Source organism: Conger conger, chromosome 11, assembly GCF_963514075.1.
Source record: "Conger conger chromosome 11, fConCon1.1, whole genome shotgun sequence".
Classification (NCBI taxonomy): domain Eukaryota; kingdom Metazoa; phylum Chordata; class Actinopteri; order Anguilliformes; family Congridae; genus Conger; species Conger conger.
The window spans coordinates 14739463-14765077 of NC_083770.1; the positions used below are offsets into that span (position 1 = coordinate 14739463).

A 25615-nucleotide genomic window follows, 5' to 3' on the forward strand; every position below is an offset into this window, starting at 1 on the left:
TGCATGTTATTTAGTTTACTACTAGTCTACTAGTGGTAAAAAGTGTAACAGAAATGTTCAGGGAAAAACTCCTTTCAACTCCAGAAGAGTATATTGTTGGTAACACAAAGTTTTACCAAATAATTAAAGTGACCGTTTTCTCAGGAAGCAGCAAATCCGATGTTTGTGTCTTGAGTCAGGAAAGTATTTATTGCAGGAATCCAGCATGAAGGATTCACACAAAAGTATCCATCGAACCATTGGAGTTCGGGGACTTTATACAAGTACATTTGCATGTATTCAAATTTTGGTGCTAAATACAGTGTGACCTCTGATTGGTCATTTGTTATACAGGGTTGCCCTATAGGCTGCAATTTCTACCGCTGTGTTTTATTGGTTGTCTATAAAACAATGGAAGCTTCCTGCGGACATTAACATCTGTCTGTCTCCCAACAATATGCATCCCCCACTGGACAGCATGTCTGAATTAACACTAAGCATTTTCACTGTGAAAGTATTTGAGATCTCACAGTTGAGCAGAAGTAGGCTCTGTCTATCCATGTAATTCATTGTGGAGTTGACATGGAACCTGAGACATCCTCACTAATCCTTGGTGATGGGCTAGGATTATGAACTGGTTCCTTGCAGGCTGCTGTTTGCACATTTTGTATTTCCAAAAATATATGTTTAACCACTTCAAGGAAGACTATTCAAAAAAGATGAAGACTATAGTCTAAAGGAAGGACCTGTAACACACGATTACAGTCACAACCATCGTTCAGTTAACATTGTAATATTTTTTCATTGATTCACCATTGTGGATAATAGTATAATAATCCATCCATCCATCCATCCATTATCTGAACCCGCTTATCCTGATCAGGGTCGCAGGGGGGCTGGAGCCTATCCCAGCATACATTGGGCGAAAGGCAGGAATACACCCTGGACAGGTCGCCAGTCCATCGCAGGGCACACACACCATTCACTCACACACTCACACACTCATACACTCATACATACGGGCAATTTAGACTCTCCAATCAGCCTAACATGCATGTCTTTGGACTGTGGGAGGAAACCGGAGTACCCGGAGGAAACCCACGCAGACACGGGGAGAACATGCAAACTCCGCACAGAGAGGCCCCGGCCGACCGGGATTCGAACCCAGGACCTCCTTGCTGTGAGGCGGCAGTGCTACCCACTGCACCATCCATCCCGCCCATAATATAATTAAATATATAATAATATATAATTTATTCATTATGAATTATGAATTATTATCATAATTATAATGATAATGATTATTATTATTATTATTATTATCATTATTATTATTTGTATTATTATTATCATTCCCACAGGTACATGTAGCCTACCCATTAGGGCGGGTCGTTCAAGTAGGAGTCGGAGCCGGAATGTATCCAATAGTGTTGTTCAGAGAGACTCCGGGGATGCGCACGTGCCTCGCCCCAACTAGGGGGCCGGCGCTAGAGAACGGAAAGACCGCTCCCACTCTATTGCCTATATATAGTTGCGGTACGGCTCCTGCCGTTTCGCAGCAAAGATGGCAAGCACCAGCGAAACTTTCACCAGTATTGCCCGAGTCTACCGAGGGACATTCGTCCACTCGACACAAAATGCAGCGCTCGAAATTCTAGAAGATACGATTCTTGGAGTCGATACAGAGGGAAGGGTAAGATTATATTCCTAAAGCCAAGACCTGCTACACAGCCATACCGATGTATTTGGCAATTCGGTATAGCCTAACCTTCATCAGAATATATTTTTTTAGCCAAATATATATTATCATTATATTTTCATTTTTTGCTTGTATTTTATTGTCCATTCATTTACTTATTGAATAAATACGCTTTTGTTTTTAAGAAACTTGCATCAATAAATATTTCTAATAGAGAATGTATAAATCGGTGTTTTTCTGTGGTAATCATAGCTACGGGGCGAAGATGGTCAAGAGCATACTTGTCTGTCGCTAATACATATACTACCTATCAAGGTACAATGTTTGAGGCAGTATTTGTCGGAAGGAGAGGTTTGCAGAATATCCGCATCCGCTTTTGTCTAAAGAAAACTCTATTTTGATATTGTAGTTTGATGTTACATGCGTTGTGAATGAAAACTCTCAGTGAGGAAGTACCAAAGTACCAAGTACCAAAAAAATAAAAGGTTATGGGAACCTGTTGACAAAATTGGGTTATGTAAGTCGAACATTTTTTTGGAATTTGTAATATCTGGACATTCAGTCTAATTTTACACGCACAATGACGATATTATGCATGCAATGTGCAGCCGCAAAACAGTTTTATGCAGTTAAATTGATAATCAATAGCATATAGGTTCCGATAATCTACAGTGTACAGCGGCAGCTGAATTTTTAAACGTTATAGAACATTATCTTTAGTGCCCACCTGGCTAGTTCAGTAACGGCTTCACATTACAGATATGCTTCTACGATTACCGGTGTAACGTTAAACAGTGTCTTAAAAAATGTATTTTGTGCGTACTGAGATGGGTATGGGCTCCAAATTCACTGCAAGTGCGACGCGAACGCGTATATGTCCACGGACGCGTATATGTCCACGGACGCGATGCCTCTGTAGCGCTGCTTCTCGCGTCTTCGGTTCTGCAGTTGTTTCGAGGGCTCTGCAATATGTAAAGTGATTGTGTGTGATGGAGGGAGTTTCCGCAGTCTACTAGTTATTGTACAGTTGTTAGAGTCCTATTTTCTCTGTACTCTGTATCTTCTGGACTCCAGTTTTGCAACTCTGTTTTTTCTCTCTTATTTTTATTTGACACCAACCTTCTTTATGCAGTTGAATTGTCTTATATCTAGTCAGAAATACCTCCTTTAGCCATTTTAGATGCACACGACAAATGAATCTGCAAGGCAGCTGAGATATGTTTGGGTAGGTGTTTGTTTGAATGAGTCACTTGTCAAGGCAAGGGGTTCTAACATATGGTCTGACACACTTGGCAACAACTTTTGTAGGGAGGACACAGTGGTTGTTTGTTCATTGGATGGATGGGAGGCTTAAAGTGGTCGTAGCATGAAAGAAAGAATTGCACAAAATAAATAGCGGGCAAGTGCTGATAGATTTTATGTTATATGTAGTGGTGGGGGCTTTTCAGTAATTTTATTTTAAACACTGAATATTTCTAGCATTATTTTCTGACACTGAAAAAGAAATACACTGAATGGCTGACAGGAAGCTGAATAAAAGAAAGGGTGGTCTTTTGCACAGTACTGTGTATATACATTGTCATGATAAAGGTGCCCCCTTCCTGATTTTCTCTATTTATTATTTTTCATACAGATAAATATAGGACGTAATTGGTTGCAATTATTGCTGCTAAAAACTAAGGATTATGAGGTAACCAGTTATTAAATGTAAGGGGGCAGTTACTTTTTTACAGGGGTGGCGTGGATGTTTGATAACTGTTTTCATTAAGTCAATGAAACAATAATTAAAAAATGTGCTTACATCCGGTTCCCTTTGTCTAAGATTACATTTTGTCTAAAGATCTGAAACTATTCAGTGTGAAAAATATGAAAACATAAAGGAAATCAGGGAGGGGGCAAATACTTTTTCACAGTGCTGTATTAAAGTCATATTTCTTGCTGGCTAGTTCACACATTCGGCCATGAGGAGTACTTCACTTGCTGACTTTCTCATTTCCTCAGGATTCACTGTGCTGCCAAGGTTCGTTTGCCAGCCCTGCCAGCATTAGCGCTGGTGTGTCTGTGCTAGCGTTAGCACTGATGTGTTTGTGCTAGCATTAGCACTGATGTGTCTGTGCTAGCATTAGCATTGATGTGTCTGTGCTAGCATTAGCACTGATGTGTCTGTGCTAGCGTTAGCGCTGGTGTGTCTGTGCTAGCGTTAGCACTGATGTGTCTGTGCTAGCGTTAGTGCTGACGTGTCTGTGCCCCTCCTCCTGCAGATCGCCTTCATCAGTACAGCGGCAGAATTGGGCACGCTCTCCAAGACATGGGGGTTCAGAATATCAGACGTGAGACACCTGGGACCTCGGTGAGTTCTACTTCATTCTCGTCTTCCTCCTCTTCCTCCCCAGTCATTTGATTCCTATCTTTTCTTTGACCAGGATGTTTTTAATCATCTTTCACTCGCGCTCTTCCATGCAGGGAACAACACAAAAACTGACCTGAATAGGGAGGGTAGCAGGGCCCTATTCCAAAACACGTCTCCGCCTCCATGGAAAAATTGATGTGTCCCTGTATTCTGAGCTTCTGAATGGAAAGGGAGAGTCAGAGTGAGGGGCGGTACACTTCTCAGAGTAAAAAAACCACATAGCCCTGCTGCTCTTGTTTTCAATTGCAGTGCAGTCCTCATACCTCATAATCCTCCTTTATCCCTTTCTCCTTCCCTTTCTCTTACAGCCACGCCTCTCCTGTAGGGAACACACGCTAAGGGCGGGTTCCGATTCTTAAGGAGTGAAATGTGTGGCTGGGGAGTACTTCATGGAGCGCCCAGGATTCTGGGTTGCATGCCTAGCTGTCTGACTTTGCATGCCATTTGTTGTTTATTGTCTCATGCTGTTAAATGTTTTATTGTCCTTGACCAATGTTCATTGAACCACCACACTGCAAATGTATTCAGAACTGCTAGCTTGTATACAAGTTTGCCTGCATAAATGACTAGTCATAGCGCAGAAATGTGCATGTAACAAAGCCAAGCCAAACTCCAGCAGTTTGCATGCAACAAAGATTCGATCACCTGTGTTGTTGGGAGTCGATTGGTTGTCGGGTTTGGTGCGTAGATGGGCCCAAAACTCAGGTGGAAGGACACTTAGTATTTCCACGCAGGGTTTCAGATGTTGACCTTTGACCTCCACTGAGAGGCCCTCAGTACGTCAGGGCCACCCTGTCCTTTCCAGGCCAGTGTGGAGGATGTTTTGATGGAGCGTGTTCTTGTTTCTGTGGCAGGTTCTTCATGCCAGGGCTGGTGGACACACACATCCACGCGTCTCAGTACAGCTACTCGGGCACTGCCTTGGACATGCCCCTGCTGCAGTGGCTGAACACATACACCTTTCCCACGGAGGTCAACTACAAAGACCTCGACTTCGCCCATGATGTCTACACCAAAGTCGTGGTGAGCCAGGGGTTTGCCAGACCGGGGCCAGTACACAGCAACCCGAAATCACAACCGTGACTGCCAGTAATTGTTCCTCAACTTGATCGGTCGGGATTGTAACTGGGGGTTTGCGATCGTGGTTTTATATGAAAATGATCAGATGTATTGGATTGGATGTATCCACAGAACCCACTTGTGAATCTGCCTTTTAAAATGCAGCTGTGATGTAACTGACAAAAACGCTTCTGATATCAAGCAGCTCCAGGAATAGATTTTCATACAGTACGGAAATCAATGGAAATCAATGGCTGCCGGGAAGGTAGCAAATCCAAATTCAACATATACAAAGCGATGTGACAGTACGTGTAGCAGTGCACAAAGCATAGGGTATAAACAAGAGGGCTGAGTTGTGTGTGTAGCCTCAGTGATGCCACAACACTGGTTCATGAGCGAAACACAATTGAACCCCGCTCCCTCCCTTGAAATTATTGTCTGTCGTCTACAGCTGTTCTTCTCATGTGAGATGGATAGACTTGCGAATACATAAAACATTGAAAAGGAACAAATATTTGTATAAAACACATTATTTCTGGTTTGCCGAATACTGTATTTGCATTCAAGAACATCCCTACTACCTACTTAAATCTTGGGAAAGCAAAACAGTGACCTTACTTAGTTAATGTGTAATTGTGTGCCAACGACTATGGGACTGTTACGTAACTTTATAAAAGGTCATTACCTTATTAGGGTATTGCTTGTCATGAAAAGGGGAGCTCTTCTGTCTCGTTTGTCTTCTGTCTGGAACAAGGCCTCATGGTCGGTGTTACATTTTAACAAGCACCCCTCCTCCACCTCCAAGTCCACCTCTGCTTTCACCTCGCCCCCTCCCCCACCCCACCCCCACCCCTTCTGCATCTCCACACTCCTTATCAGTGAGTTTTTAATAGTTGAGTCAAACTTGATTTGCTGAGTGGATGAGTGTTCACTTAAGCCCCAGCTTAAAATAACAGTCAACATTTCGAAATTCATATTGCAACCAGGGCTTTTTGCAGAGCAGTCTGGTTGGTTTGATGTATTCGTCTTCTGAGCAATAGCTAAAAGACCCACCATAGGTGCTGTTGCAGTCAGGTGAGACAGTTGTGTCCGAACCGCATGGAAGCATCTATCATTCAAAAATATCTTCATAAGACAATACAATACATTTTGTCCCCTATAGAGGACATGATTATCTGTTGTTAATCACAAAACTCATATATTCTACTATATTGCCATCTACACTAAAGGGACATTCAATTTAAATTTTCACAATATTTTCACTGCAGCTTCACTGCAGTGGTCATTCACAACACATTTATTCTTTTCAAAAGTGAAAATACTTTTTTTCTCAGGAATGTGTCTTAGACAGCCGGAGACACTGTGCAGAAGCGTGACCGTGCAGTTTTGTCTTTCAGAAGCGTGACCGTGCAGTATTGTCTTTCAGAAGCGTGACCGTGCAGTATTGTCTTTCAGAAGCGTGACCGTGCAGGTTTTGTCTTTCAGAAACGGACTCTGAGAAACGGCACCACTGCCGCCTGCTACTTCGCCACCATCTACACGGACTCCTCCCTGCTGCTCGGGGAAATCGCAGGTAGGCCAGACACACCATTACTGTTTGCACAATTTATTTATTTGTTTATGCAAATAAACATAATTACATTACATTACATTATTGGCATTTGGCAGACGCTCTTATCCAGAGCGATGTACAATTAGATTAGACAGGAGACAATCCTCCCCTGGAGCAGTGCAGGGTTAAGGGCCTTGCTCAAGGGCCCAACAGCTGTGCGGATGTTATTGTGGCTACACCGGGATTAGAACCACTGCCCTTGTGAGTCATTTACCTTAACCACTACGCTACAGGCCGCCCCCGTAATTAAGGTACATGACTGGGACTCGCAAGGTCAGCAGTTCGATTCCTGGTGTAGCCACAATAAGATCTGCACAACCATCATTTATTTCTATTACGCTGACTTTGATTTATAGAACCAGGTTTCCACATCTCTCACACCGGAGATTTTGATAGTCAAATCCAGTCACAATTTATTTCACAGATCACTGTACATTTAAAAACTGAAAAGACAATAAGTATATATACATAGTGATTGGCATAAGAACAAGAACAGAACAACAACAAACAACGGTTGAAAATAAGTCATTGGTCATAAGAGAGAAATGTGTTTTTAGTGCGGTTGTAAAAATGTAAGCAGAACTGGCAGGTCAAAAGATCAATTTCAAACACCTATCTCAGTAGAGCAATCCTGGGGCACAGAACTAACGCCTGCAGCCCACACCGGCCTGTTTAGGGTGGGACTGGGGAGGGTCGGGGGGGCTGGGCAAGGGCCTCGCCACTCAGAGCGGATTGGCCGAGGAGACGGTGTAACGCCGGCAACCACTGCACGTGCTGGAGTTGCGTAAGAGGCAAGCCAGACCACATCGAGGTGCAGAAATCACCGGTCTCCCGGGAAACGGGCCACGTTGAAGGGCTCGGTGAAAACGTGTGAGCAGAGGCGGGACTTTAACCCACCTATTGGTGCTGTTTGTCCGTGTGACAAGGGGCCCCTAGACAGGCACTACACTGAAGAGAATAATGCCAAAGGATAGCTCCAGGGACACACCTATCTCAGCCTTCTGCACTTATCGGCTCATCTGTACAGAGTTTGTGTGTGTGTGTGAGAGAAAGCGAGCTTTAGACTGCACAAAGCTCTGAGTGCTCTTCTTGCCAGAAAGGAATGTGGCAATGTAGTAAAAAAATATTTTCCTCAATATCGAAAAAGATACTGCCAATGTGGTCAAGTGCGTAAATTACTGCCGCATTTAGATACCAAATATTTTGCAATATATTTTGATATGTTTCATTACATATTCATTACAAGAGAATACTCAATATATTTGACTAAGACCCATTTCTGTTCAGTTGCCTGGTAAAGAAAGAAGAAAAAGCATGTTAAATTTACACGGTCTGTGAAACGGCAATCAAATATTTCAATTTTAGAAAAAACTGTTTGCCCGCTGTTTATGTCTACAGAAGGTCAGCGGTTCATGAGGCTGATGAGGAGGTGTGTATTTCTCCTTCAAAGTGTGTTGTTTCCATTCATTGTCTTCCCTCTCAGACAAGTACGGACAGCGCGCCCTGGTGGGGAAAGTGTGCATGGACAGGAACCAGGCCGTGCCGGTCTACCAGGAGAGTGTGGACCACTCCTGCAAGGAGACCAAGCGGTGAGGCTGGGTCACAGGAAAAAAACAGCTAAAGCTAGGTTTTGAAACAGCTGGTAGCTGGTATGTTTTTAAAAAGCTGGTATCTGGTTGACCTGCTACCAGCACTTGTTTATAGGCCAGCTCATACCCAGCTAGACAAGCTTTATGACCAGCTAGGCCATGCTGGTTGACCAGCTCATACTCAGATAGACCAGCTTCATGACCAGCTTGGCCATGCTGGTTGACCAACATGCAATTTTTATATGCTGTTACCATGTACAAACCATGAGGCAAACAGGACATGGCCATTAGGGCTGCTATCTTTTAAAATGACAAGAATATTGCACCATCATGTAAAACACTTCTGTCTTGTGATTGGCAGGTTCATCGGTGAGCTTTTGAAAAGAAAGGTAAGTCATCTCAATCAGTCAATGCACACCCCACATAAGCCAGACGTGAATCTCAAAACAGGGACAGAGAGGGAACCATACAAAAATTAAAAACAGGATGATTACTGATACACAGGTTAACTGATTTATTACAGGTTAACAAGTTAAAAGTGTCAATGATTTACTGGCCACCTGGCCCTTCAGTGGCAGTGTATTTGAGACAGGGAATAGCTGACACGTTTATAGGTGAGTGGACGGTGGTGTGAGCGGGTAAATGTTTTCCCAGTATGCCCGGGTGAGGCCGATTGTGACCCCGCGCTTCGCCCTCTCCTGCTCCGCCTCGCTGCTCGGACACCTGGGGGAGATCGCCAAGAACAACGACCTGCACATACAGGTCAGCTCATCTGTGTTGTTGCATTTATTTTGCGTTTTTCTTACACTTTAAACATAAGTCTCCTTTCTGTTTTATTGACCAACATTTGGCTAAGTGCCCTCCTCAGTGTTTTTCTAACACTCAAAGCGCTTTACAGTGATGAGAAGGAAACTGGCCTCAGCCACCAGCAATATGTAGCACCTACCTGGGTGATGACAGCCATTTTGTGGCAGAAGGATCACCTGAGGTGGAAAGGGAGAGAACTATTTTTAATATAAAATATAATTTTAATGAGCTGGAACTGTTTCTTTGGACAACCTTGTGAAGGGAACATTTTATGCCCTATTTTGGATCCAGAAATAGACACATCGAACCATATCTGTAAAAGCTTTTTTCCTCTGATGCAGAGGCGATCTGATTTGGCAATTTCTCACCTAAGTTTATTTCAATGAAGCCTTAGCTTGAGGCTGTATACTCAAGATGGATCCCGTTTCTGTCACCCCAGAGTCACATCAGCGAGACGAAGGACGAGGTGGATCTGGTGAAGCAGCTGTTCCCCGACTCGGAGTCCTACGCCGACGTCTACCACAAACACAACCTCCTCACTAACAAGGTACACAATCACCTTACATCACACACACACCGCATCCACACGCACTGACCCACCCACACCTTCTGATCGCCGTTGGCCTGCCTCAAATACTCAATACCTACAATGTCTTCATCAGTATTCAGAATAAAACTCTGCTCTTATTATTGTAGGTTTTGATTAGTTAAGGGGTTCCCCAGAGAAGTCTGCTGGGTTGCTTTCTAATTTTTACCAACATCTAAAAAGCTAAAGTATTTTGCATTTGACCCAGTCCACATCATTAAATTCAAGTGACTTTGACTGTGGAATGATTGTTGGTGCCAGACGGGGTGGTTTGAGAATCTCAGAAACTGCTGATCTCCTGGAATTTTCAAGCACAACAGGCTCTAATGTTTGCAGAGAATGATACGAAAAACAAACAAACAAAAAAAAACATCCAGTGAGCAGCAGTTCTGCAGGCAAAAATGCCTTGTTAATGAGACAGGTCAGAGGAGAAGGGCCAGACTGGTCAAAGCTGACAGGAAGGTGGCAGTAATGCGAATAAGCACACATTACAACAGTGGTATGCAGAAGAGCATCTCTGAACACACAACGTGTCAAACCTCTTAAGTGGATTGGTTCCAGCAACAGAAGACCAATAAGTCTAATGAAGCGCTCACTGGGTGTATTACATCCATTTATTTTTTCATTCACATTGGCAGAACTGCAGGATATTGCTAGAATACCAGCTGATGGAAGAATTGAAGCACCTGACAGGAGCTGGTGTTATGTCTAAGACAGTTGACCTCAGAGGCAGTTACATTCATTGGCGACTGAAGGAAAGGGGATTGTTCGGTGGCTCAGAAGTACAAAACACAAAAACCTGAAGTGAAAAGTACAAACGTAGGTAAAACAAGGACCTCTGAGGTGCAAGTGCATCATACAAACACAAAAAGGAAATTACATCAGTTAATTTTAAATGTTAAATTCATTGGACATTAACTTTTTTAACCTCTCTCAGGGTCCAAAAAAGTCATGCCAAAATCCCTGAGACTCCCCGAGCTACCTCCCGGATGTCTTTCATGTTAACTGAGTTCATTTTTAAAATTCACTGCATAAATTCAACAGCACGTACAGTTGATTAATCATTTCCATAATTAAGCCGCTTTTTTATGTCTGTGTGCTCGTTTTCCTTACGTTTGTGATTGTCACAGAAAAGCTGTTTTGCACTTCAGAACCACTGTTTTGTCCTGTGTACCAGATTGGCATTTATTTAGCTCGTCACTGCCCTCTGTTGGAGGACTGTGGTAGTGCTGATGCTGAATATGATGCCCCAGTAATGTTGGCGCAGTTGCTGAGACTGTATAGAATGTATTAAGCAGAAAGTCTCTGATGCAAAGTAGCTGTTTTAAAGTAACTGGTTTTAAAGAGGCATTATTGCTGAACATATGCAATCCAGTAAGCTAGTGGCAACAGTGGGGTCAATAATGACTACCAGGCAGTGATGATGATGATTATGAAGAATAAGATGAAGGTGATGGTGAGGATGGTGATGATGATTAAGAGGATAGTGATGAAGACGATAGCGATAATAATAATGATGATGATGATGTTGAATTTGCAGACAGTGATGGCTCATGCCTGCCACCTCACCGACTCCGAACTGAAGCTTTTCAAAGACACAGGAACCTCCATCGCGCACTGTCCCAACTCCAACATCTCGTGAGTACAGCGCCTGGGCAGCCCCTCTGTCTGTCTGCTGCGTGAGGATGTAGCTGATGTCCGTGTGTCGCTGTGTGATGATGTAGTTGATGTCCGTGTGTCGCTGTGTGATGATGTAGCTGATGTCCGTGTGTCGCTGTGTGTCCGTGTGTCTGGCCAGGCTGTGTAGCGGAATGCTGGACGTGCAACGGGTTCTGAAGCACAACGTGAAACTGGGACTGGGCACAGGTAGGCCCTCTGCTGGAAGCTGGACGCAATCACCGCACCTGGCCTGTGGAACTGCAGTCCTGGAGGAGCCACAGCTGCAGTTGCCGACACTGTGGCCCTCCAGGACTAGAGTTAAACCTGTAGACACTGTGGCCCTCCAGGACTAGAGTTAAACCTGTAGACACTGCGGCCCTCCAGGACTAGAGTTAAACCTGGAGACACTGCGGCCCTCCAGGACTAGAGTTAAACCTGTAGACCCTGCGGCCCTCCAGGACTAGAGTTAAACCTGTAGACACTGCGGCCCTCCAGGACTAGAGTTAAACCTGTAGACACTGCGGCCCTCCAGGACTAGAGTTAAACCTGTAGACACTGCAGCCCTCCAGGACTAGAGTTAAACCTGTAGACACTGCGGCCCTCCTGGACTAGAGTTAAACCTGTAGACACTGCGGCCCTCCAGGACTGGAGTTAAACCTGCAGATGCTGTGGTCCTTCCTTACCTGCTAATGTATCAAAAGCCTGGGTTGTGTCACCAGTGTGACTCTGTTTCTGCTGCCCTTTTCCACACAGATGTTGCTGGTGGGTATTCCCCCTCCATGCTGGATGCCATCAGACGGACGCTGGACACCTCCAAAATCCTGAGCATCCAGGACCCTAAACACAAAGCGCTGACCTTCGAGGAGGTCTTCAGACTGGCCACACTGGGAGGAAGCGAAGGTGAGAGGGTATAAGAGCAGAGAGACAAACTTGAACACGGAGAGCAGAGTCAAACAGAGCAGAGAGTCAAATATGTACACAGAGAGCACTGATTTACTTGTTTGTGTATCAGTATTTTTACTTTGGCTAGGTAAGCAGTGTTTGGCTAGTTAAGGAGTTTGGTCATACTTTTGCTTTGTTTTTTGTTTGTTTGTTTTGTTTGTTTAAAAATAGTAATAATAACAATAATTCAAATAGGCCCTGGCCCTTATCTTTGTTGTGCAGGTAGCAGTTGAAATTGTACTTCCCTCTAGGATCTTTCAGCGCACTTATCCCTGGTTATGGGTATGCACTTTGTTGTACGTCGCTCTGGATAAGAGCGTCTGCCAAATGCCATTAATGTAATGTAATGAGCAAAGAGTCAAACTTGAACACGGAGAGCAGAGTCAAACATGTACACAGATTCATCCCCCGACCCTCTGAACTGCATACATTAGATCCCTCCATGTCGACTTCCTACTTTACCTGCTAGTGTCACACCTCACCTGTTTCCATCTCAAGCTGTAGGCCAGTGGAGGATGGGAATCCCCCTGTAGCCAGGTTCCTCCTGAGATTTCTTGCCTCTGTTTGAGGATTTTTTTCCCTCTAGGGAGTTTTTGGGCTATTTGGGAGCTCAGGGTTGCTGTTTCCCTGTTACTCTGTAAAGCATTTTTATGAGACTTCCTTGAAATATCCTATACAAGTCACCGATAATATTATAGTATAATATCCCAGTAATTTTGGCCACAGCCTTGGGACAGCATCCACTGTGTACTCGGCCATTAGACTCACCTGACCTGTACACGCTGTGCCATAACCTATGCTACCTGTGCTGAAATGGAATCTGATTGGCTGACTGTTCGGTGGTCTCCCCAGCACTGTCTCTCCACAAGCAAACGGGGAACTTCGAGGTGGGGAAGGACTTTGACGCCCTGCTGATTAACCCCGTGGTTTCTGACAGCCCGTTTGACGTGTTCCCCAGTGAGGGCCCTAAGGTGAGTCTTTGCTCGCTCCATAGACTCAGTCGATTGGCTGATCAGATCATATGAATGAGTATGTGGACAGGTATTCCTAATAAAGTGCTCAGTGAGTGTATGTTTGTCAGGGCAGATGCCTGTATGTAAAAGATAAGCGAGTATATTGTGTGTGTGTGTGTGTGTGTGTGTGTGTGTGTGTGTTTGAGTGTGACTGCAGGCTTGTATGTGTATATGCATGTGTGTGTGTGTTTGAGTATGGTGATGTGTTTTTGTATTTGTGTGTTATTCCGACATTTAAGACATTCTATTCTCACATTGTTTAGGTGATTCTGGAGAAGTTCCTGAATTTGGGTAAGTAAACTGTGGAATAAACTCAGGCTAATCTGTCTGTCTGTCTGAGCTCTCAAACTGATTTTCTACTGAAAATGTTAATACAGAAAAATCTAATGTGAACAGGTTTTTATTTATTTATTCTGTGATAGTGTTGATTCTGAAATGTTAACACGGGATGCTTGCTGGCTCATCCTGTTGAGGCACCAGTGTGTGGATGGGCTGAATTCATGCTCAACAGTGACCCCTCTGGTCAACTGAGAGGCTGCAGTCTGCCTGCACAAGCTGTACATGAGGCATCCACCCCTAGCCCAAAGTGCAAAGAAGCAGTGACTGACATCCTGCGGTCACGCCTCCGTATGCGTGCGGCTCTCCCAAACCAAGAGAAGAGGACACAGCAATAAACACTAACACACACAAATCAAGCATTGTGGGTTGGGAGAAAATGGGCCTGAAAAGTGCAGAAAATTATTGACAATAAAGGCCACACACATCAGCGTTGTTTTTTGAAAACCCTAACCCCTCCCCATCCCCTTCCTGTGGTCAGCTCTCACATGGACAGTGGAGAAAGTGTAAAAGGGTAGCTTACATGGAGAGAATATAATAGTGAAGGAGAGGGAGAGGAATTGAGGAGCAAAATAACAGGCAAATAATTAACTGCCAACTAATCTTGAAGGGTTCTCAAAAGGTGTCGAAAGGATTTTGGCTTAGTCTCTTTTTTTCTTTCTTTTTTCTTTTTTTTACTCGAATCATTATGGAACACAAATCAAAAGCTCCAAGATAAAAATGAAAAACAGAAAAACTAAACAAAATGACCTGAGGACACTCTCCCCCTTCTCTCCAGGCGACGACCGGAACATTGAGGAGGTTTACGTGGCTGGCAAGAAGGTCATCCCATTTCAGCAGTCCGAATAGTCACCTGACCCGCATCACCGTGCATCATTCACTTTACTCTCACCTTAACAGTTTTTATCTGTCTCTGTACCTGTTTTGCCATCTATACATATATACTGAATTTTAATCTTTTAAAATGTTTTTTTTTTCTGTAGCTGATGAGAATCAGGGCATTGCATTGATGGAACCAAAGCTTTCACACACCGTTTCTGCCGTGGCTTTGCTCTGGTTGTCCTGCTATAGTTAAGAATGATGTAATGACTGAAGACTAGCGGAGAGACTGGTCCTTTTCTCTTCAATTATACAGTGCCCACAGGAACACAGAAATATATACCCAAACTCACTGGGTAATTTGTAGTGTGATTACAATACTTAAACCCTTAGAGCAGAGGTTTCCAAACTCACTGGGTCATTTATAGTGTGATTACAATACTTAAACCCCTAGAGCAGAGGTTTCCAAACTCTTTCAGCCTGTGGTCCGGCGATTCAGAGTCTCAGTGACTGCCAAACATTGTACGGTCAGCAATGCCGTGCATTTCATTATGACTAACTGCAGCTGCTGGGGAGCGGCGGCCATCTTGCTAGGGACCGGCACCAGTCCATGGTGTTCGGGAACCATGGCCCTAGACCACAGAGCGGCATTACAACTGGAACAGCTCATCATTATTTCAGATTTAGACAGCCGTTCTAGTTGTAACGCATTCCTATGGACTAGGCAGAGGTGGAAAGTCCACAGGTCAGAAAGTTCACCCATGAACTCAGTCAGCTGATTTCACCAATTAGCTCTACCTCAACCCCCTGCTGAAGAATTGTGCTAGCAAATAGCAAATGCAGGTGGTTGGAACAAAATACAGGGGATGACTTTTACTTTCTGAACCTGGATTCTCCACCTCCTGATCTAGGAGTAGAAGCCTGATGACTCCACTCCCATTTCAACTAACCCCCATTATCTTTATAGAAGTTTACCGTATGTATTTTGAATTCTGAAGGAAAAATACATTTCCTAATGAGATTCACAATGTCATTGAAAATATACAATTTTATCAATTACATATTGAGCTTGCTACATTGTTGTTGTAACTAATGTTTATCTGAATAATACATTATCCTTGAAGTACAGAATACGTAAGGCTGCAAACAGTGCAAAATGCTGTTTCCACTAAGGGACATGTCAAACTGTAATAAAACACATGTGAATTTTTTTTTTTTGTGTGCCACTTTACTTTTTTTCATGCTTACTGATATGTGTCTGAGTTTCTTTTAGTTTGCCTTCAGGTGTATGACCCAGTTACAGTGATAAGAACTGATTTCTTTTCTGTACTTATTTGCATATTTTTCTACCCCAACAGGCCCCAACTGAATGTTTCATATTCAGTTGGGGCCTGCTAACTTAACATCAGCCATCTTAGATTTGAAATCTAACCGACCTGCTCTGTCATTTAAAAATTAAACTTTTGAATGCAATTCACTTACTGCTTATATAAGTACACATATCATATAATGAAATGTTAAGAGTTTATAGACAAGTTTTTAAACTGGTTTAAGCAGGTGGTTTTAATGTTGTGGCTGAATGTGTATTATGTCCAGACATAATTATTCATGTAGTCTAATTACAAACAGACAGACCCATGTGGGATATGGTGACTTTACAACTATCAAAACTCAGCAGGGCTCAGCATGGCCGCTCGTGTTCCCCTGTACAGGGGCAGCAGAGGAGAGCCAGATAAGGGTCCCATATTGTGGAAAATGGAATTCCCCTTGCTTTGTGGATTATAAAGGAGTTGAATGTGCTATAGAAAAACTGTGAAAGTATCAAAATGCACAGATCCCAAATAGATCCACACAGCATGGCCCACCTTGGAGGCGAAATCCAAGCATTCAGCTAATTGGAATTAGCCAGCCAATCAGAACAGAGGTTCATAGATATCAATACGCCTTAAAGACAGTCCCTAAAACAGCATATTTTTGGTAAAGCTTATTAGACCTGCTGGAGGATGGGCATGTGTCATTTTAATGGGACCCAAGCATCGCTGTTTTAGGAGACTGAAGATGTCAGAAGGGGCCCATAGGGTCCCCAAGTTTCTACAATCACCTCTGCTGGATACTGCCTTGACATTTTCAATTATGTTTACCTCCTTTTCTTCCCTCAGTTAGACTGATGAATTCTTTTGAACTTTAAAAGAGTAGTAAAGTTCCAATGAGGGGTGGTGGTGGCCAGAAAAAAAGGGATTCCTCGGTCTCTGTAATCGCCTCTGTTGACCAGTCATGACAAAATTCTGCTCACCAGACACAGACCCATGTGTCCCTAGCAGGTGGAGAGCCTTTTCTCCAAAGCCCTGACATTTCCAGCTGACAGCTGTCCCAAACAGTCGTGACACACTCCTTCTGTCTTCCAGAGTCGCCTCCTTCCAGCCTGTAGACCTGTTCTGCAGCATTCACCAGGCTAATTTCACAGCACCAGTCAAACAATGCCAAATCAAGGGGTGTTCATTAAAATATCACATTGTCTGCCCTTCTACTGTACCAACTTGGAATCTGCCTGAGATGACACATGAATATCAGGCTGGCATCCGTTACCTCTTGTCACACTACCACTGAAAAATAATAATATTAATAATTCGAAGTTGTAATAATACTTAGTAGTAGTAGTAGTAGTAGTAGTAGTAGTATTAGTCGTCGTAGTAGTAGCAGCATCATTGCTATCATTATGTGTAGCCAATATGCGTCGACTGCATAAATTATGTTCAATTATGCGCGTTCCCCACTCCACCTCCTTACATAAAAATATGATTATGTCTATGGTGTAAATTTGGACGTACAGTCTGTACCGTGCTGAAGCCAGACGGGTCATGGCAGAACAACAACACGAGGGGGAGTTGGTGCTCTTCGTCCTGTGCTTAAAGGCATAGTTCTCTTTTTTTGGTTTTAGGGGGTTCGAGAAATAAACGCAAAAAATAAATACACCTCTGGCAAGCAGCTTGTAGAGCGACGTAGCTTAATGTACAGCACCAGCATAAAATATAATTTCTCCCGCAGTAAAAATATATATTGATAACGTCATATATTCTTGAAACAGCGGTTCACCCTCCGCACACCAACACGCGAGCACAACATACCGTATAATACAATGTATCCTTCTCAAGTCGGACAGAAAAGTATTCATTTAAATCAGTCGTGTAGATCAGACCAGCTTTATCACTTCCGGTCAAGCGTGCACGTTTTTCGTGAACAATTGTGCATTGTAACCCACCCCGGCCGCCCTCGCCTCACGACAGCAGGTTTGTGAGCTGTGCTACGGGAGATTATCGGGCAACAGGCACAGACGCGCTGTAATTACTCCGTACACCGCTGCACACTCGTCAGTCCCCAGGTTCTTGAGTACTGATGCCAATAGCCTACTGCCAACACAGGAGTTATTTAAAAATATTAAGAAAAATGAACAAAAACATAAAGCGATAAACAGGAGGCGTGAACAGAGAGATTAGGCTAATACCACTGCCTGGATGTTTCACCTGTTTGATGAAGATTTCATCACCCTGGTAAAACCTTCTGAGAATGTGCTCAGCCAAGGAGCTCAAAACTACGACTGCCATTAGTACTACTATGAATAATAATCATAATATATACATACATATGCATAATAATAATAATAATAGTAATATTACTACTACTAACAATAATGTAACACCCCTGCACTGTATTGCAGTAGGCTACATGAGATGTAGACATTGTATTAAATGTGAAATCATTGGTCATATATGAGACCATGGTCAGTTCACAGCTCTATGTTGGATATGTATGTTGTGACTCATCTCTCTCTCTCTCTCTCTCTCTCTCTCTCTCTCTCTCTCTCTCTCTCTCTCTCTCTCTCTCTCTCTCTCTTTCACACACACAAGGACACATGTACAGCACAGCTGGAAAAATCTGGCACGCAGCTTAAATCTGAAGTGGAATAGGGAGAAAGTCGGGGGAGTCCAGTTCATCAGGCTGGCCTTGTTACTGGCTTGCAGGACTGCAGGGGCTTCTGGGATACGTGGGTGAAATGAGAGCAAGCAGAGGCTCTTGCACTCACATGGGGGAGCGGGTAACACTGCATTCCTTCACTGCCAAACATATGGAAACACAAACCTTACACGGGTGCCACACACACACATGCACATGCGTCCACAGAACCACACACACGAATATACATTCTCCTCTCTCACACACACATAAACACACATACATTCTCTCCCTTGAATACACATGCACAGACATATTCATGCACTGCACTCTCTCTCATACTCTGACACACACATGCCTGTATGCACAAACACAGGCCCATATGCAGAAATAAACAATAACCAGCTGAAAATGTAAACACACTGACAAATAGTGCACCACTGAGCCTAAGAGCTGTGTCCTTATCCGTCTTCCATTTGCCCAAATCACCGTGTATGTGTGTGAGCGAGAGAGAGAGAGAGAGAGGGAAACAACCAATGTATGAGAGAGAAAAATGGTGTGTCTGTGTTTGTGTGAGAGAAAGAGACTGAACAGGGAGAGGGAGCCCAGCAGAGAGAGCGAGAGAAAGAGGACAAGCTTGTAAGCGAACAGGCTAGCCTCTGTATGCGTGAGAGTGTTTGTGTGTGTGAGACAGAGCAGAGGGAGGATGGTAAACTATGTCTGAGGCACAGAGAGAAAAAATTCTGTGAGACCTAAATGGAGGGGGGGTTTGCAGTGTGTGTGTGTGCGTGAGACAGTGAGTGGGATGAGTCTGGACCACGTGAGTGGGATGTGGCTATACATGGGGGCGGGGCTACAGCAGTGGAGAGGTTTGGGGGGGCGGGGGGTCGTGCTTCAGCCTCTGAGGTGCAGAAGTGCTGACTAAGACAGACGGAGAGGGATTAATGAGGGGGCGGGGGGGGGGGGCGGGGGGGCCAGGGAGGGAGGGAGGGAAGGAGAGAGAGAGCCAAAGCCAGACCACACAGAGCTCCAGCACCGAAGTGCTTAGTCCCGTCTACCCGCTGCTGCAGCCAAGAGACTAATCCCACATAGCTCTCAAACACAGAACACTCAAATCCATGTGCAACCACAGATACTAATCCTGCAATCATCTCCAAAACAATACACTCAAGTCCATGTACAACCAGAGAGACTAATCCCGCAATCATCTTCAACACAGTACACTCAAATCCATGTACAACCACAGAGACTAATCCCGCAATCATCTCCAACACAGTACACTCAAATCCATGTATAACCACAGACTAATCCCTCAATCATCTCCAAAATAATACACTCAAATCCATGTACGACCACAGACTAACCCCTCAATCATCTCCAAATCAATACACTCACATCCATGTACAACCAGAGACTAAGAGCTCAATCATCTCCAACCATCTACAACCAGAGACTAATCCCACAATCATCTCTAACACTATACACTCAAACCATGTACAATCACAGAGACTAATCCCACAGCCCTCTCCAGCACAGTACACTCAAATCCATGTACAACACTACAGACTAATCCCGCTCAAAACCCATCCCAACCTCTCACACCTCTCTCCAGCAGCTCTGGATCCACAGTTTGGTAACCACAGCTCTAATAATCAGTCCTTAACTTCCTTGCATACATGAGTATGCTCATAATTATACATGGCCTAACCACAAACATTTCTTCTAAAGAGGAATATTCTCATAGCCCTTAGATACTAACCCCACATATCTACAGTATTATACAAGCAAAACAATCTACATCCCAAGAGACTAATCCAACATGCGTCTGCATGCACTGACTCACAGTCACACAAGACCATAGAGATTTATCTCACATGCGATGCCTGTGTCAGTTCACTCCGTGGGGTACAAGTCATTGCCCCTTTCGCACGCACACAGACAGATCTCTCTACCAGGAGCGGGCCTAAAATTAATCTGCTGGTGAGCATAAAAACACTGGCTTCGTTTCTGTAAGTAAGCAGGTAATTTGACGACTTAAACGACATTACACCGACAGCCCACAGAGTCACCGCTCGCGTGCTTCAGACGAAAGAGAAGCATGCTAAACGCGTTAGCCTCCCAAAAGCAGTGTTCCACTTTTTAAGAATTTTTTTTTTTAATGCATTCACAGTTCAAGCTGTGCTACGATCGTAAGCCATGTTCAAAGTTTGCTTTAGATGCAAACCTCACGCGAGATGTATGTAGGGCAGCACTTTACCCAAGAGTGCCTCCGTTTCCACGGTTTCTCCTGTTTGTTGATGAGGCTGAACCTGCACCTGAAAACCTGTTACCTCGTCAAAAATGAATGTTTTTTCAATAATAATAATAATAATAATAATAATAATAATAATAATAATAATAATAATAATAATCGGTTATTTTGAGGGGGGGTTAGCCTCACTTGACTGATGTATGGCATGTGAGGTCACAGCAGTGAAACAGAAGAAATAACGTAACAGAAAATCTGCAATGCGAGAGGAGTAACACAACTGACTCAGACTACAGAGAATAAACAATGACATCACATCTACAACGCATACACGTGACAATGCTGTGAATCTCATGTGGCGTGAGACAGTGATCCCTAGGATTAATATTAGCTTGCACTATACACATGGATGGAGGCTTAGATCTGACAATAGCAGCTAACTTCATAAAATGATAGTGTAGGGCGTATTGGTGACAGCTTCTTGAATATTTACGAGTGTGCGCAAGCTTTGTCAATATCACTTGAAACTGCTCCCTGAGGGTATACTCTACTTGGGAGATGACATTCCGCGCATCCGTGGTGGAATGAACGTTGTGTTGACTTGCTCTTAATTTAGGGCAGATAAAACGCCTTGCCTCTATGCTGCGATCAGAATCGCGCCCACATTTCAAATTCATAATTACAACTGAGAGGTAACTGCTGTCGTTTCATCTGGGCGTTGTGCATTGTGTTCGCCGCTTCTCTAATCACTGTTATTGTCAAAAATGGACGGTTTCGGGCGCCGCTGGTCGAGGGGCGGGATGTGGACTTGCAGACCCATCAGTCGCACAGTTCAGTTCCAACCCGTCTTTCTGGAGGGAGCAATTATCCCTTTTGTGTCTAAGTAGCAATTCTTCCTCGAGCGTCAGGAGCGCGATCCTTGGTTCGTTACCACACAATTCCAAATTTCGCAGTGCACCTAAAAACTGGATGTTTAAAATGATTTATTTACTCAATGGCCTGCATATGTGGCTAGATCAGACCAGTTTGCTATTACCCGCAACCATCGGTTTCAAAACATAGGTTGAGTCGTTTTTTTCAGCAGGGGGAAAAGCTGTTTTTCTTTAATAGCAGTCTGAAAGCCACTGTAGTCACCAGGCCAACTGTGAAGCATTGCATTAGTGGATGGTGCTATAGAAACACAATGACTGATTGATTTTATTTGTTTTTGGCGGAGGCGTCACTTAAAGTGATCCACGGTTTTCACAGAGGGGGCGAGGAGGTAGAGAGCCTGTCGCTAAATCTGCAGCACAAAGAGCTTTTCAAAATCCCCATAATCTACCAGCACTGTAAGCCCTGCAGGCTTTTGTGATCCATTCAACCATTCACAGTAAATAAATCAATCCTGGCCACGTCATCTCAAGTCTGACACTGTATAACCCTATGAGTGCATATTCGGCAGGATTACGGCTCTCCAATTTAACAAAGCTTCCTCTCCACAGAATGGGTGGGGACCCTCCTGACCACAGCTCTGGCTAAATGCAGCATTCATGTCCCTGTAAGTCCTGCTAAATACAGCTCATCTGTCCCATCGAGGTAGACTAAATATGGCACCTGCTGTGGCTGAGGTGTGCAAGTCACTGGCTTTGGCCTTCAGCCTGCAAGAGTCAAAAAAGTGCCTGGTTTTCAGGTGTGTGTGTGTGTGTGTGTATGTGTGTGTGTGTGTCTGTGTGTGTGTATGTGAAGCACAAGGCCACAGGCAGGCAGGCTCTCACACATACTGTATGATCAATCTCACAGATACACACTTTCAACAGGCCACACATTTACAAGACAAACAAAGCACTGTTATACATTAACAACATTCATTCATACATACACACTCACAAACACAAGCGTACACACACATACACACACCTCAAACAACAAGCTTCTGAACATGACTCCTGAACAAAATGGCTGCCTGCACATACAGTGCCTCCCAAATCACAGAAGCACCACAATTCCTCCAAACGGGAGATCAAAAGCTCCTGTACTAAGACATCAGGATAAAGATCCGGCTGGCAGAACAAACTCCCCAAAAACTACAGCAGTCTGTTTGTGTTCACCACATCTCCTAATCTCCCACCTAATCACACACACTGGAGTACAACTGCTCATCACTGTACAACCCCAACAGGGCTTTAAGGAAAATAACTACAGCATTGTCACAGAAGATTGAAGAAGAAAAGAATCAGACAACAAAAAAACCTCACTCTGTAAAAAACTATTGAAATTCATTTCAGCAGACTTATGACAAGTTTCAGTATAAAATTAAGGATAGATGCTTTAACATAATTACAGTATCTATCAGGTGGTGTAAGGAAGGCAGAGTAAAGCACTCCATAGATTGCCTCAGTGGGGTAAGAAAGGTGGGGTCACGTGTGGCTTGATGGACAGGAGCCTCTCAGACAGGGGCGGGGCTCTCGGCGGTGATCGATGACCTCAGTCTGATCCAACCTCCCGGCCAGAGAACTGAACACCATTCATTCTGACAGAACATCTGCCACCGGGCATCTCTGATGATGTCATCTGTGCACACACATAGACACACACACACACACATGTCTGGGTGTCCATCATCCGGGAGGTACAGGGAGAACAGGTAGAGACAGCTGCACCCTGTCTACACACACCCCCTCTCCCCTGTCTTGAGCTCCTCACCCCAAAAGCCCCTGAGGGCCCTCATTTAGCAAGAAGTATGGAAATCTTGCAGAACTAGTTTCCTTTCAGAAAAAACTAACCGCAAAATGAACACCATCGGTGGTAGCTCTGTGCCCCAAAGCTATAGTGCCGGGAAACTATTATGATTTTACGACAGCACTTATTAATTTGGCAAACACATTCCTCAAGCTCATCTGAAAATACTTTGCTGAATACAAAACATCACGGAGCTCCATAGACGTGTGACCTCTTTTAAAGATAAGATGAAGTCATTCAACAGGCCTGTGTGTCTCTCAGCTCCATTGAGCATCAGGAAAAAGAAGACTCAGCAAGTGATTCAGCCTGGATCGCCCTCGCACACACACACACACACACACACACACACACACACACACACACACACACACACAAGCATGATTCAGAGATGCGTCAGCTCGCCAGCCGGTGTGACATTGTTCCAGAAGCACGGACTTCATTCAGGATCCCTTCACCAGGCGAGTTTCCAGGAACAAAACGTCTGTGTTCCGTGGGGGACGCAGCCGTCCCTGCACCTGTCGCACTGGGTGGTGTGTGTGAGTATGTGTATGTGTGGGTGTGTGTGTGTGTGTGTGTATGTGTGTGTGTGCGTGTGTGTGAGTGCGTGTGTATGTGTGTTTGTGTGAGTGTGGGTGTGTGTATATGTGTGTGAGTGCGTGTGTATGTGTGGGTGTGTGTATGTGTGCGTGTGTGTGAGTGCGTGTGTATGTGTTTGTGCATGTGTGTGTGTGTGTGTGTGTGTGTATGTGTGTGTATGTGTGTTTGTGCATGTGTGTATGTGTGTGTGTGTGCGTGTATATGTGTGTGTGTATGTGTGCGTGTGTATATGTGTGTGTATATGTGTGTGTGTGGTGTGATTGTGTGTGCGTGTGTGTATATGTGTGTGTGGTGTGAGTGTGTGTGTATGGTGTGTGTACGTGTACATGTGTGTGTGTATGTGTGCGTGTGTGTATATGTGTGTGTGTGGTGTGAGTGTGTGTGTGTATGGTGTGTGTGTGTATATGTGTGTGAGTGTGTGTATGTGTGTGAGTGTGTGTGTGTGAGTGTGTCTGAGAGTGTGTATGTGTGTGTGTGTGTATGTATGTGTGTGAGTGTGTGTGTGTGTGTAAGTGTGTCTGTGTGTGAGTGTGTGAGTGTGTGTGTGTATGTGTGTGAGTGTCTGAGTGTATGTGTGTGTATGTGTGTGTGTGTGTGTGAGTGTGTCTGTGTGTGAGTGTGTGTGTGAGCGTGTGTGAGTGTGTGGGTGCATGTGTGTGGGGAGGGGGGATCTGCTCAGTCAAGCCTCTTTGTGAAAGAACGGGAGAGTGGGGGAGAATTTGGCAGGTGTGTGGAGAAGCAGACAGCACCAAACTGGGGCCTCTATTGTAACGTGCTGTGCAGGAACGAGGAGCTGGGGGTAAAATTACTCAACAAACGGGGACACCTGTCCTTGGAAACAGGACGGGGTTGAGGCGAGCCTGCTGCCGGGTCGAATGGAAGAGGTACACAAATGGTGTAAAAACAGCGAGTCATAAAAAACACCTTCAGGTCGAAGCAGTCATGATTACACAGCTGCCATTTCTCAATGACTCAATGCCTATCACAGTAACAGCAATCACCAAAACAGAATGAGGCAACAGGACAGGATCAGTCTTACACTCTCTAAACTACCATTCCCTGGGGCCTTGAACCCACTACTTTCTGGCCAACGCTAGGTTTCTGTTGAAATTTTCAATCATGTTAGTAGGTCTATCCCGTTACAGCAACACTTACTACTCAAACTAGGACACACTTTCAATGATGGACCCATCCCGGCTTCTTAACCCTCTGCATTCTCTGACGTCTTGCTCTTTCACGATAAGATGCTCTTTTGCTAACCGGGATTCTCCCTCCTTTAGAACAGTGGCGGGAAGTAGCCCTGGCACTGTGGAGTTGGGTCGCTGCACCAAGAACGGGCTCATTTGTGCAATGAGCCAAAATGTGCACCAATACAATTATTTCGTTAAAGTATATATCCGTCATTTTTCGGGTTTGGTCAATGTGGGGACTGGTGGTTATAAAATGTTTACACACTCCAAATACCCATTTGAGGTCCATTTGAAACTAGCTACATAATCCAGCAATAGCGTATTTTGGAGAAAGAGGATTTCCCAGGGACAAACAATGTCATCTACATTTTTCTTTTACAGAAAATAAATTGTTATATTCT

The 25615-nt window shown here is 44.2% G+C and overlaps 1 protein-coding gene across 1 annotated transcript; it reads left to right on the plus strand.

The window, feature by feature from the left end:
• The first annotated feature begins 1521 nt into the window (after window positions 1–1521).
• On the plus strand, window positions 1522–15721 carry gda (guanine deaminase). The gene is made up of 14 exons (XM_061260445.1): window positions 1522–1672; window positions 3940–4028; window positions 4943–5111; window positions 6633–6720; window positions 8243–8348; window positions 8710–8737; window positions 9003–9110; window positions 9595–9702; window positions 11282–11379; window positions 11540–11607; window positions 12154–12300; window positions 13195–13313; window positions 13619–13646; window positions 14470–15721. Exons 1-14 carry the CDS (start codon window positions 1544–1546, stop codon window positions 14538–14540), a joined length of 1356 nt encoding a protein of 451 aa, XP_061116429.1. The 5' UTR covers window positions 1522–1543; the 3' UTR covers window positions 14541–15721.
• Window positions 15722–25615: the final 9894 nt, after the last annotated feature.

What these genes read in the sequence shown, in the direction of transcription:
- gda (XM_061260445.1), top strand. Translation starts at nt 1,544, where the DNA reads ATGGCAAGCACCAGCGAAACTTTCACCAGTATTGCCCGAGTCTACCGA. An exon ending in ATGTCTACACCAAAGTCGTG is followed by an intron (nt 5,112 to 6,632) that starts GTGAGCCAGGGG and finishes TTTGTCTTTCAG; the next exon opens with AAACGGACTCTGAGAAACGG. An exon ending in GTGAGCTTTTGAAAAGAAAG is followed by an intron (nt 8,738 to 9,002) that starts GTAAGTCATCTC and finishes ATGTTTTCCCAG; the next exon opens with TATGCCCGGGTGAGGCCGAT.